Raw genomic sequence first — 11,912 nt, 5'->3', positions numbered from 1 at the left:
TTAAGGGGAAAAAAAGAAAAAGTCCAAGGTCAAACCAGCGCCATGAGCCAGTAGCTCGGGTTGTTGTGGTGGTCGCGACAGAAACAGCTCCACAATCACGTGGAGGTATGCTTACATAAGGCCAATATGCTTGTGCCTCAGGCCAAAATGCCTGATCTAATTCTAACCTTCAAGATTCCATATCTGCTTGTTTTCAGATTAGCACAGTCCATTAAATTGTCCACATCTTCTCAAAATGCCCACAAAAACCCGTCCAGTTGAAAAACTTGCCAAGGCTGCTGCTCAGTGCTCTGTGGAGGTATGTGTTGGCCAGAACCCCAACATCAGCTAAGCTAATTCCGGTTTGCCAGGCTGCGGCATACGGCAAATGTGTGGTTTCGGACTACAGCTCCGTTCACAAGGATATGTGTGCCAAGGAGTTCCTGAGACTGAAGGATTGTTTCCTCGTAAGACCGCTCTCTCAAGCTATTTCTCTGATCTATATCATTGACTGACCCGTCCAGGCTGCCTCTAAAAGGGGTTGAACGGAAGCACGGAATCTACTCGGATGGTTATCCGGATTACATTTCATTATCCCAGAGGAACCTTGGAACCTCTGTTATTCAAACATTTTTGGCGCAAATTCAGCGAGTCTAATTCATCTTTTTTTTATCTGGAGAATGGATACCTTGGTGTTTCAAAATCTGTGTCCATACTATTGATGTTTAGATGCAATCTTAGAGCCAAGGGCGTTGTGAGAATTGACTGCGTTCAGTATGCAGCTAGTGGCTCGGTGGGTGTCCCATTGGCGAGGAATTGCGAGTCTTCGCACGACTAGGGAATCGTATACCTCGGCTCCGGGTAACTTTAGGCCTTTTCCATTCTCTTCTGGCTGCAAATATTCCCACAGACCGATCAGACCCACACATGGTACTTCGAGCCTCATCGCCATCAGATTGGCTCCATGTGCTTGCAACAGGTGGGAATTGAGACCAATGGCCTCCAGGCTCCCCAATCGAGTTTTTGAATGCAAAGCGCGCTAAAGAGTCCACACTTGCACGGCCCCTGGGAACGTAGTGACACCCATAGAAATGAACCAGTTCGTATGATGTGAAACTGTGTGCCAAGTCCATGGTCTGGTAGTTTTTCACGATGGAGTCCATGCTGCCTAATGCGTGACAGCTCGGTGTCTCTATGGGCCATGAGTATAAACTCCCGTAATACTCTAATGTACCACGATATCCGCCGATTCCGATGAAGAATCTCAGAGACTCTTGACCTGGGAGGTCTAAGAAAGTGTCCACGGGTAGATTCTGATACCGGGCAGCAGCTGCCTTTTCCGGATTGCTGCTGCATTCGAGTAGAGAGCAGATCATCCCAGAAAGGCAGGCACCCTGAGAAAACCCGATTATCCCATGAATAGGTCGTCCATGGATGTAATTTGCGACAAAAAGAAGTGAGTTTTCGATACCTCCGTATCTGCTCACGGTATCTCGGCCATACCACCAGGCCAGAGCTGTGGGGTCCATGTCGTTCTCAGCGACATGCTCAGCAAAGCCTATCGGCGGCTCAAGAGCCAAGGGCGCATTGGGGTACAGAAACTCAATGCCTCCGGGGAAATCGTCGAGAATTTCTGGGATGAGTAGTTCAGAAATTCTTTTAGATATAGGGCTGGATTTTGCGTGAAATTCCGATCCACTGCCACCAAATCCTGAAATTTTTATCTAATTTAGTAACAAGCACAAGTCTTTGGGTAAAATTTCGTCAATATTAATCTCACCATGAAGCATTAAGATTCGGAATTTGGTCGTATCGTAAGCGACTGCGTTCGTAGCCATTGTTTAGATTTCCTGGCCTTCGTATTGACTCACTAGACTATCAAGAACAGGGCTAATGAATCTAGCGAGGTGCCTTCTATATGGTCTATATTCTATCTAATTCTTCAGCAGTGTAGATCTTGACCTCAGGTCTAAAATCGGTGGAGACAGTTGGAAAATACGAAGTAGCTCACGCTATGGCCAAATGGTTGGGCTTTGAGCAGATCGCGTATTTGTTGACGGAGATGATCGGTCGTCGATCATTTGCACGACCATCCGCCAATGCGTGCTATAGTCCGCCGGACGCCCACAGTTCAATAGTCAAGATCAACTACCCGTCTTGGCTTTGAGTGGCGGTGGATCATCGCACGATCTCTAGCCAATTTGGTTATAGTGTAAAATGAACACGAGATACTAATTAAGGTGGATCTGTGAAAACTTAAGCCCACTTTCCATTTTTCGTACATGTATCTGAAGAAAACGGATCAGTACGGCGGCCCCCGTGACCCGTCACCCTACTGCCATGTCCCATGGGCCATGGGCCATAACCCAATTTCAACTTTCCGACCGGCAGAAAGTAAATTACGAGTAATTCCAAATTCATATTTGTTTTTGAACTCCATTATACGTTGAATCCCTGTACTTCCTTCTATTTTGAATCTTTTAATGTTGAACTGCATTATACATTGAATCCTTGAATTCTATAATTGATCAATCCATTCTTAAGTCCCTTCCCAAGTCCCTTCTCAAGTGTATTCTCAAGTGTATTCTAAAAGTGACCCGTATTTAGATCAAATCCCTTAAGATGTTCCTGCATGTGATAAATACAATACGGGCGGGAACATTGAAACAGGGCGGTGAAGTTAGAAATTGAACTTGGGTTATGGCAGTAGGGTGGCGGTTATCGGCCCCCGTAGATCAGTTACCAAACGATCTACATACTAGTACAGTAGCGCCATTATTGAAATCTTCTAACCGGCCCTTACATAATGGAATTATTCCATTATATGTAAGGGCCGGTTAGTTACAAGCCCAGGTGGGGAGCTCGGTGTGGTCGATGATGGATCAATGAAAGATAAATGAATTCTACAAAGTGTTTTCAAAAGCACAAGCCCTCAAATATTCAGCCTGTGAAATTCTTAGTCGCAAAAACATCAATTGATACCCATCCACTCAACCATCCTTTGTCGGGATCTGATCCAGCGGTGATTTATCATGTTAAATGAGACCTCAACTTCTTCGGCGCTTTTGGCCGAAGACTTGGATTACAGGCAGAAAGCACCTCAAGATGATGTGATTACGTTGCTAGATCAGGTTACACAGCAACACCCTCATCGCGATGCAGTCGAGTCGATGCATCAGAAGGGTCTGCTTGGCATTGGGAACGTGCGATGGTCTTTCGCTCAACTACAAGAAGCCAGCGTTAAACTAGCAACCTCTCTTTCAACGGTCGGGATTCAGCGCGGAACCCGAGTAGCTGCCTTTCTCTTCAATCAAGCCGAATGGCCTCTTATCTTCCTTGCGACGGTCAGGCTAGGGGCTCATTTTGTTCCTCTTGATCCTCGTATGTTGAGTCGGCAAGACGATGCGCGATACATTCTGGAGAAAGTCGAAGCACGACACATCTTTGTTTCGGACAAATCCATGTTGAGTGCAGTCGACAGTATTTTGGCTCACAATCTTGAGGAATCCATTTTCAAATGCATTGTCTCTACTACCAAAAGCAATGACCTCCCATCTGGATGGATCACCCTGCCTCAGTTGATGGAGACAGTGCCAGAGTCATCTCCCTCAATTACGCATCTGGCCCCGAACGACATAATATTGTTACTATGCACTAGCGGCACCACTTCTCGGCCTAAGGTCTGCCCCCACACTTCCATCACCATCGTGACTCCTGCGCTTGCCCTGGCCGACCACTTCGGTGTCACGCCAAATCAGCCTCTCTGCCAACATTTACCCTCATTTCACGTATTCAGTGTGGTGATGACACTGGCCTTCTGGCTGTCAGGGGCGACTGTGATATTTCCCAGTATCTCGTTCGATGTCGCAGCTTCATTCAACGCCCTCAGGTCGAATTTGAAAACTCATATGCCATGTGTTCCAGCTATGGCGCAGGCCATGAAAGCATACGCGCTATCCCAAGATCATCCTTTACCAGCGCCGTATCACATTATTCTTGGCGGTACTTCTATATCCCCGGATATGGTGGACGTATGCAGGGCCTTTGGGACACAACAAATTACCGCGGGGTATGGCATGACTGAAGGAGTTGCAACCTTGATTCATGCCATGGGCTCCTCCCAATCAGATGTGGTGGACGGCTATGTATGTCTTGGAAGGGCCATCGCAGGAGCAAAATTGCGCATGTGTCGTTTTGGGACCAGAGATGCTGTGCAGCGAGGCGAGATAGGCGAGCTGCATCAAGGAGGCCCTCCAGTTATCTCGGGCTATCTGAGTGCCACTGCTGAAGACAATGCCTGTTGCTACAGCAAGGACGGTGTGAACTGGTGCGCTACTGGGGACCAGGGTTACATGGACAGCCAGGGACGAGTGTACTTGCTCGGAAGATACAAGGATCTCATCATCCGTGGTGGAGAAAATATTTCTCCCGCAAAAATCGAGCAATGTTTGCTTAAGTTTCCCCATATCCATGTGAGCTTTTTCCACATCCACACTGCTTATTTCTATTTTAAAACTACGTTTTCATGCTGACTTTTGAATGAGGCTGCTTGTGCTATAGGCATTCCCGACCCAGTTGCAGGGGAAGTACCCATCGCCATAGTCCAGACTCAGAACATCACTCAGATGACAACCTCTGAGATCCTGTCAATCGTGGCCGCGGAACTAGGACGTTCATTCGCGCCTACGATGATTCTGGACTTGAAAAATGATCTTGATAAAGATTGTTACCCCACCACAACCTCCGGTAAGATCCAAAAGGCATCTCTTCGAGAATGGGTCATCGACTACCTGGATCAAGTTGCACCCAAGAAACTGGAAGCTAGTGATATTTTGTCCGAGCTGACAGCTTGTTGGTCCGCTGTATCTGGTCTATCGGTGGAGGAGATTGACCAGAACAGACCGATTCGCTCTTTTACCGACAGCACAATGATTATTCAGTTTCTGCATATCGCGGCTCAAAGAAGTTTGAATCTCACATTCAAATTGCTTACCATCCATACAACAATTCATGAGCAGGCTACATTCCTCAGTATGGAGAAGTTGCCACCCAATCTTCCTGTGAGCGAATCTCCAGTCGAAAAGCGTTCACTTGTGAATACATCTCCGCTGGCCTGGGAATCTGATAAATTTCTCCATGAGGACCTCGTGAACATCAAACTTCAAGAATTGGGGTTGGAACGGGGCGATGTAGAGTCTATCTTCCCGATGACAGATTATTCAAGCAACTTTTCTCGCGATCGATCGAGGCCTACGGCGTGGAACTTCCGCTTCACTTGGTCAGTTGAGAAATCTATGAGTGAAGCACAACTTTTATCAACTTTGGAGACATGGCTCACACGCCATCCCTTGCTCCGATGTACATCCGTGGTGTGCAGTGAGGATTTAGAGGTAGTTTTGGTCATGCGGCCTCATGCACAATGGCTCAAACACCAAATCCTTCACGCTGGTGAAGTCCAGGACCTGAAAGCTGCGATTCAATATAGACTGAACGACCCTGAGTACGACTATGTGAATGCTACAGGTCCGTTTTTCAAGATTGCCATCCTGAAAACGCAAAATCCTACCGCTCATGCTCTCGTGATGCATTTCCACCACGCTCTATATGATGCTTTGTCTTTGATCAGATGGCTTCAGGACCTGAAACAAATGTTCAATCACAATGGAGACTCATCCCTCCAGTTCGTTCCTTACAAAGACTTCGCTGAACAGTATTACGAATACCGAAGCTCCCGATCTGCCGAAGAAGCGGTCGACTTCCATGTTTCCCGACTCAGCGGCATCTCGTCTTCCAAGAATGCCATATGGCCCCCGGACGCATCAGTCAGCACGGAAATATCCCTTGATGTACAAGAAATTGTACCTGGGACAATGCCTGTGGGAGCCGTGGATAAGTCTTGTGGGATGCAGGGGACCAACTGCTATTTGCGGTTGACCGAACTTGCAGCCATGAAGTCCCAATTCACCATTAGTGCACCTATCATAGCCATGACTGCGTGTGCTCTTGTGAATGTTCGGCAAACCAAAGCCTCTGAGGCAATATTCAACAATCTTTTGTCAGGCAGGACCTGGCCACTCGCAGACAACGCTCAAGGCGGCCTCGCAAACAACATGTTAGAAGTCGACGGACCAACGCTGACCTATACTGTCAGCCGCATTCGGATTGACGAAAACGAGACTGCTATTCAGCTTTTGCAACATGTCCAGAGCGAACAAGATCAACTTGCGATTCATGCGCACGCCCCGCTTAATCAAATCAATCGGAGGCTCAAAGAAATGGATACTGAGAAAGGTGCTACTGATGTGTCATTGATGGACACCGTCTATCGGCGGCAGGCCTTTGATTGGCTTCTAGAGCAGTACAGCGAGAGTGGTACCGATGTCATGAAGCTTGTCAATGATGACAGCCGGAGCAATCTGGGCTTCGTATGGTTTCCCTTCATCAAGGATGGTAACTTGCTGCATCTTAACGTGACTTTCGACGATGCACTCTTGAGCAGAAGAGAAGTACAAAAAGTCACAACCGAATTCATGTGTGCGGCTGCGTGGCTTTCAAACCCAGCGAACGCGGATCGACCTCTTTCCCAATGTCAATTTTCCGGGTATGAGGTGGCGTATCAACAGCCACTGTGAGCCGAGTAAGCTCGGAGCGACTACCAAATAATTACATATTACCAATTGATGCCACTCATTTAAATTGACATTTATCTTTTTCTCAAATAATGTACGGACTGAGAAGTATTTGCCAATAAGGTAGTGAATGTTCTTTGATTTCAAATAAAGATTGATTCCGAGTGTATGGACGGGCACCTTGTATTTGTTTAGTACTAGTAACATTTGAAATGGGCCATTTCTAGGTACCCTTGTAAAATACTAGTACCAACATTGAATACTAGCCCGCGGCCCTGACCGCCACCCTACTGCCATAACCCAATAATCAATTTCAACTTTCCGACTGGCAGAAAGTAAATTACGAGTAATTCCGAATTCATATTTGTTTTTGAACTACATTATATACAGCGCTGCATTATATACGGAATCCTTCAACTCCATTATGCGTTGAATCCCTGTACTTCCTTCTATTTTGAATCCTTGAACTGCATTATACGAGTCCTCGAGCTCTATAATCAATACATTCTCAAGTCCCTTCTCAAGTCTATTTTCAAGTCTATTCTAAAAGTGACCCGTACAAACTATTTATATCAAATCCCTTAAGATGTTCCTGCATGTAATAAATACAATACGGGTGAAAAACAGGACGGTGAAGTTAGAAATTGAAATTGGGTTATGGCAGTAGGGTGGCGGTTATCGGCCGCCGTACTCCCGGGAGTAAGATCAAAGGAAAAATAGGAAGGAACTCTTGGAACATCCGGAGACCTTTTCCAAGCACTAGTGATTTCAAGGTTCGCGCTAAGTTGCAGATAACTTGAAGGGTCCGGATGAGCTCCACTCCACTGACTCCACTGACTACTTCAGTGTTCGATCGGCGCTCACCACATGTGCACTCTGCGCCAGAAACATGGCGATCGGATCGGACATCTCAAGGATCGATATATTCAGCCACACCTCGAGTAGAAGAACGACAAAGTGGGGTGTTCTGCGCTATTACTTGGCGACCATGCCGATCTCCTCATTGATCTTTTCTACAAAATTTTCAGCTGAACAGCGGGGCTTCCTATCGTAAGAGCAATTACTAGCGTAATTCATGATGTTAATTGAAATTTGTAACAGAAGAAGAAAAGGGTACATTTGGAGGCAAATCTGAGTGGCACTCTGTTCCTCTTCTGTTTATCCTGTGCTGTCTAAGAGCTGTGCAGTATCACGGCAATATGGGAAATCAAGTCCAATTCTATCCTGGCCGCGCGGAGACGTGGGATCGAGAATTCGAAGCACCTTCTGGGAATCTCAGTTTTTTGTTGTCCCAGGCCGCCGCCCGATACCATGATCATGAAGTGATTCTTTCACTCCATCAGCCGAAAATCCCCAGTTATTTCAATGAAGCAAAATCCGAAGGGCCATGCAACTTAAGATTGACATATCAACAACTGCACCTTGCTAGCTTGAGATTTGCAAGAGCTCTCTCGTCTCGAGGTGTGACCCGAAACAGTTCCGTTGTTACTTTTCTTTTCAACCAATTCGAATGGTGCCTGGCATTCTGGGCATCAATGCACCTAGGGTGTCGTTTTGTGCCTTTAGACCCACGCACTATTTCCCAACCGGAAGAGGCACTGTACCTTCTAAAGCAGGCAAATGCAGGGGCGGTACTAGTCGCCACGGATGCCTTGGCTGCGCAAGTCGAGGAAATTCTACCCAAGGGACACGAGCAGGACATCTTTCGATGCTTGCTCTCTGATGAATCCACTGAGCAGCTACCCGATGGCTGGGCCTTGGTATCAGATGTTATGTCAAGCTCTCCGGATGATATTGATCTCTCTCCGGGCTTCAATGCCAGTCCCCAAGATTCTGCCGTCCTTCTTTTCAGTAGCGGCACGACATCGCGGCCCAAAGCGTGCCCCCAGACATCTCTCAATCTCAGTGCGCCTGCAGTGCAGCTGGGGCAAACCTTTCACATTGCTCCAGGACATACTATATGTCAACATCTACCCAGCTTTCACATTTTCGGCATTGCATTTAGCTTGGCAGGCTGGCTAGCGGGTGCCACTGTTGTATTCCCTAGTCCCAGTTTCGACGCCGCATCGAGTATCCAAGCCATTTTGCAGGGCACGAATGTCCATGCACCATGCGTTCCCATGATGGTCCAAGCAATTGCCGAACATCCGTCCTCCCCGACGACAGGCTTCTCTACGCTGTCTTCAATCACGTTGGGCGGTGCACCGTCATTTCCTAGGATTATTGAAACATGCAAAGCGTTGACGCCGAAGAGATTATGTGTCGGCTACGGCCTGACCGAGGGCGTAGTCACTTTGATGAATGTAAAAGACATCAATGCTTGGCAACATACTGGGGATATTTCCTCTGGTCGAGTGTGTTCCGGATCCAGGATCAAAATTTGTGAGCCTGGAAAACGCGTGGCTATCGGGTATGGCCAGCTTGGGGAGCTCCATCAAGGCGGCGTCCCTGTTTTCAACGGCTATCTCGGGATGGACAGTGATGCATGCTACCAGGAAGATGGTGTCAACTGGGTAGCGACTGGTGACCAAGCCTACATGGATGAGGGAGGATATGTCTACATCCCTGGGCGGTATAAAGACATCATTATTCGAGGTGGAGAAAATATCTCGCCTGCGAAGATTGAGAATTGTCTGCGTAAGGCCAAGGGTGTCAATGTAGGTACCCAATCCTGACCAGTGATGTGTCCATATGCGCTGACTAGTTTAATCAGGCCTACGTTATTGGAATCCCGGATGATCTTGCTGGGGAAGTTCCTATTGCCGTTGTTCAGCAGGCGGGACCCTCAGTTCTATCTGGAAACGAGCTCAAAGCAATGGCGCTTTCCGAGTTGACCCCTGGATTCGCCCCCGCCAGGGTGCTCGATGTGCAAAGAGATCTCGGCCGGGATACTTTTCCAACCACCACAACTGGAAAGGTGCAAAAATTGGTTCTTCGACGCTGGGTGATGGAATATCTCGATTCTCTCGCGAGCTTACCTGTGATCGACGATTCTTGCCAGTCATTAGAATCACAGTTGACGTCTATCTGGGTTCATTTCTCTGGCCAGAAGCTTTCCGAGGTAGATTTCGATGAATCATTCCACAAGATTGCGGATAGCATGACTCTCATTCAGCTTACCGGTCAAATTCGGAAAACCCTACACAGAAGTGTCAGCATGACGGACTTGGTGGAAAATAATACCCTCAGAAAGCTAATGGGCTATCTTGCACGCAAACCTCTTCTCGCCAATAACCCAGCACCGCCCAGATCTCTTCCTTGGGATAGTTCTATGGCTTCGAACATGATGCATATAAAAGGACATACTGAGCACATGCAAGTCACAAGGAATCAAGCAGTTGGACATCTGACGCCATTAGGATTTGGGTGGGATGATATGGAAGACCTACTCCCATTGTCTGACTGCATGAAGCTGATGACCAGAGGTGGGAGATCACAATCTTGGAACCACCGCCACTCTTTGGTGGTCCGATCTGTGTCGACAGCAGAGGTGGAAGCCACCATCAAGTTGTGGATTAAGCGGAATCCCATGCTTCGAGCAACGCACATGGCCTGCGGTAATGATTCACAGCTATACGTCATCATGCGTCCTAATGATAGGTGGCTAGATACCCAGATCACTACTGGCAGTAGCTTGGCAAGCATTGATGATATTCCAACTTATCGATTGAACGACTCGACCTATGATCATGTGCAGCTCTCTGGTCCTTTGCTCAAATGCACCGTTCTACCAATTGACAATTGCAAAGCCACAGGTGTGGTCTTGCATATGCATCATGTCATGTTTGATGGCATGGTGATGCATAGATGGTATCAAGATCTGAACCAATTACTGCAAGGCAAAATGCCGCCATCCCTCTGCGCTTTTCGTGAATTTGCATCGTTCTACCAAGCATATCGTGAAAGTCGAGAAGCCCAAGAGGCCGTGGATTACCATGTTAATCAGCTCCGTGGACTGGGTGCCATTCAGAAAGACTTTTGGCCTCAGCAACGGGCACCACGCTGGTTCAAAGGAGACGACCATGGCTGGTGCCATGAAGATGGTTCACAATCCCATCCCGGAGAGCGAGTACTATTAGATGGCGATCGCAGCTGTGGAACTATGGGCTTCTTTTACAAAATTCACTTGCCATTCATTCGTGCCTTGAAGTCAAAATGGGAGCTGTCGCCACCCATTGTCGCCAAGTCCGCATGTGCACTTCTCAACATCTACAAAACTGGAGCAGATGAGGCAGTGTTTGTGAGTGATGAGTCTGGACGGGCATGGCCTTCTATGGAAGAGAATTCGACTTCTGTTCCGCCAACTGTGAGCCCGCTAGATATTGGAGGACCGACTTTTCAAAAGACGATTAATCGTATTCGTGTGGAACCCAACGAGACAACTTTGCAGTTCCTACAACGAATGCAAAAGAAGCAGCAAGATATCGACCGCTACTGCCATGCCCCTCTGGATGCAATAATTAGTTCACTGGAGCAAGATTCAGTACATGGGCTTGCAGATGCGGCTGCAGTCCGAGATATTCTTCAGCGTCAGCTTTTCGATTGGCTGCCTTCACCTCCGTCATCTGAGAACGTCGATGGCGAGCCCGCAGCTCCAGTAGAGATGCTGGAGGTCTTGAGCCGGTCTGATCTTGGGCTTGTCTGGTTTCCATCTCTTTTGCCTGGTGATTATCTTTTGTTAGAGGTTTCTTGGGATGACGCACAGCTAAGGGGGCATGAGATATATCAGGCTATTCAAGAATTCTTGTGCGCCTTGGTATGGATCTCAAACCCAGAAAATTTCGATAAGCCTGTAACTCAATGTGAGTTCCAGGGCCAGAAAGCACTGGCAGCTTCGGAATGCAACTTTCATCGCTAATGGTATTTCTCACTGCACATGTGGTACACATAGCTAAAGGAAGCCCCTGAAAATATCAATTGATTCAAACTATTCCAATATGGCTTGCCATTGTGGAGCTCTAACCGCGCTAAAACTCGTATGTAGCTGGAGATCGACCTAGAAAAGCAATCCTGTATGTAGTGAAGTGTAATTACCCGATCTGTATCACTTGAAATGCGATCTGCTGAAAGCCCATATATTTGGCTTCAGCTCGATCCACTTTCAAATGTTTTCAAATTTTCAAATGTTGTCCACATGTCTCCACCGGCTCTGGAGACCTGATGATCCACGTCTAGAAATCAATCCCGTGCGTAACGAAACTTACAGCCCATCTCGGTCCACCAATGTTCACAAAACGGGTCAAATGGTTCAATTTTTCAAATGTTCTGTAATTTGTGTTGTTAGGGGCGGAAAAAAGGACAAGT

General features: G+C 47.3%; 4 protein-coding genes across 4 annotated transcripts; 3 read left to right on the top strand and 1 right to left on the bottom strand.

Moving 5' to 3' along the window:
• Window positions 1–235: 235 nt before the first annotated feature.
• N7466_010928 (uncharacterized protein) lies at window positions 236–524 on the top strand (the record flags this gene model as incomplete). The annotated part of the gene is made up of 3 exons (XM_057170317.1): window positions 236–298; window positions 351–446; window positions 504–524. The coding sequence occupies 3 exons, from the start codon at window positions 236–238 to the stop codon at window positions 522–524; spliced, it is 180 nt and encodes a 59-aa protein (XP_057016049.1).
• Window positions 525–761: 237 nt separating this feature from the next.
• N7466_010927 (uncharacterized protein) lies at window positions 762–1,817 on the bottom strand (the record flags this gene model as incomplete). The annotated part of the gene is made up of 2 exons (XM_057170316.1): window positions 762–1,690; window positions 1,760–1,817. The coding sequence occupies 2 exons, from the start codon at window positions 1,815–1,817 to the stop codon at window positions 762–764; spliced, it is 987 nt and encodes a 328-aa protein (XP_057016048.1).
• A 1,194-nt stretch (window positions 1,818–3,011) lies between these two features.
• On the top strand, window positions 3,012–6,611 carry N7466_010926 (AMP-binding enzyme family protein; the record flags this gene model as incomplete). The annotated part of the gene is made up of 2 exons (XM_057170315.1): window positions 3,012–4,451; window positions 4,524–6,611. The coding sequence occupies 2 exons, from the start codon at window positions 3,012–3,014 to the stop codon at window positions 6,609–6,611; spliced, it is 3,528 nt and encodes a 1,175-aa protein (XP_057016047.1).
• Window positions 6,612–7,807: 1,196 nt separating this feature from the next.
• On the top strand, window positions 7,808–11,466 carry N7466_010925 (class I adenylate-forming enzyme family protein; the record flags this gene model as incomplete). Its single annotated transcript, XM_057170314.1, has 2 exons — window positions 7,808–9,265; window positions 9,313–11,466. 2 exons carry the CDS (start codon window positions 7,808–7,810, stop codon window positions 11,464–11,466), a joined length of 3,612 nt encoding a protein of 1,203 aa, XP_057016046.1.
• Window positions 11,467–11,912: the final 446 nt, after the last annotated feature.

The sequence above is a fragment of the Penicillium verhagenii genome (assembly GCF_028828195.1).
Source record: "Penicillium verhagenii strain IBT 33310 chromosome Unknown utg000012l_segment0_segment0, whole genome shotgun sequence".
NCBI lineage: Eukaryota > Fungi > Ascomycota > Eurotiomycetes > Eurotiales > Aspergillaceae > Penicillium > Penicillium verhagenii.
This window is presented reverse-complemented; position numbering and strand designations above follow the sequence as displayed.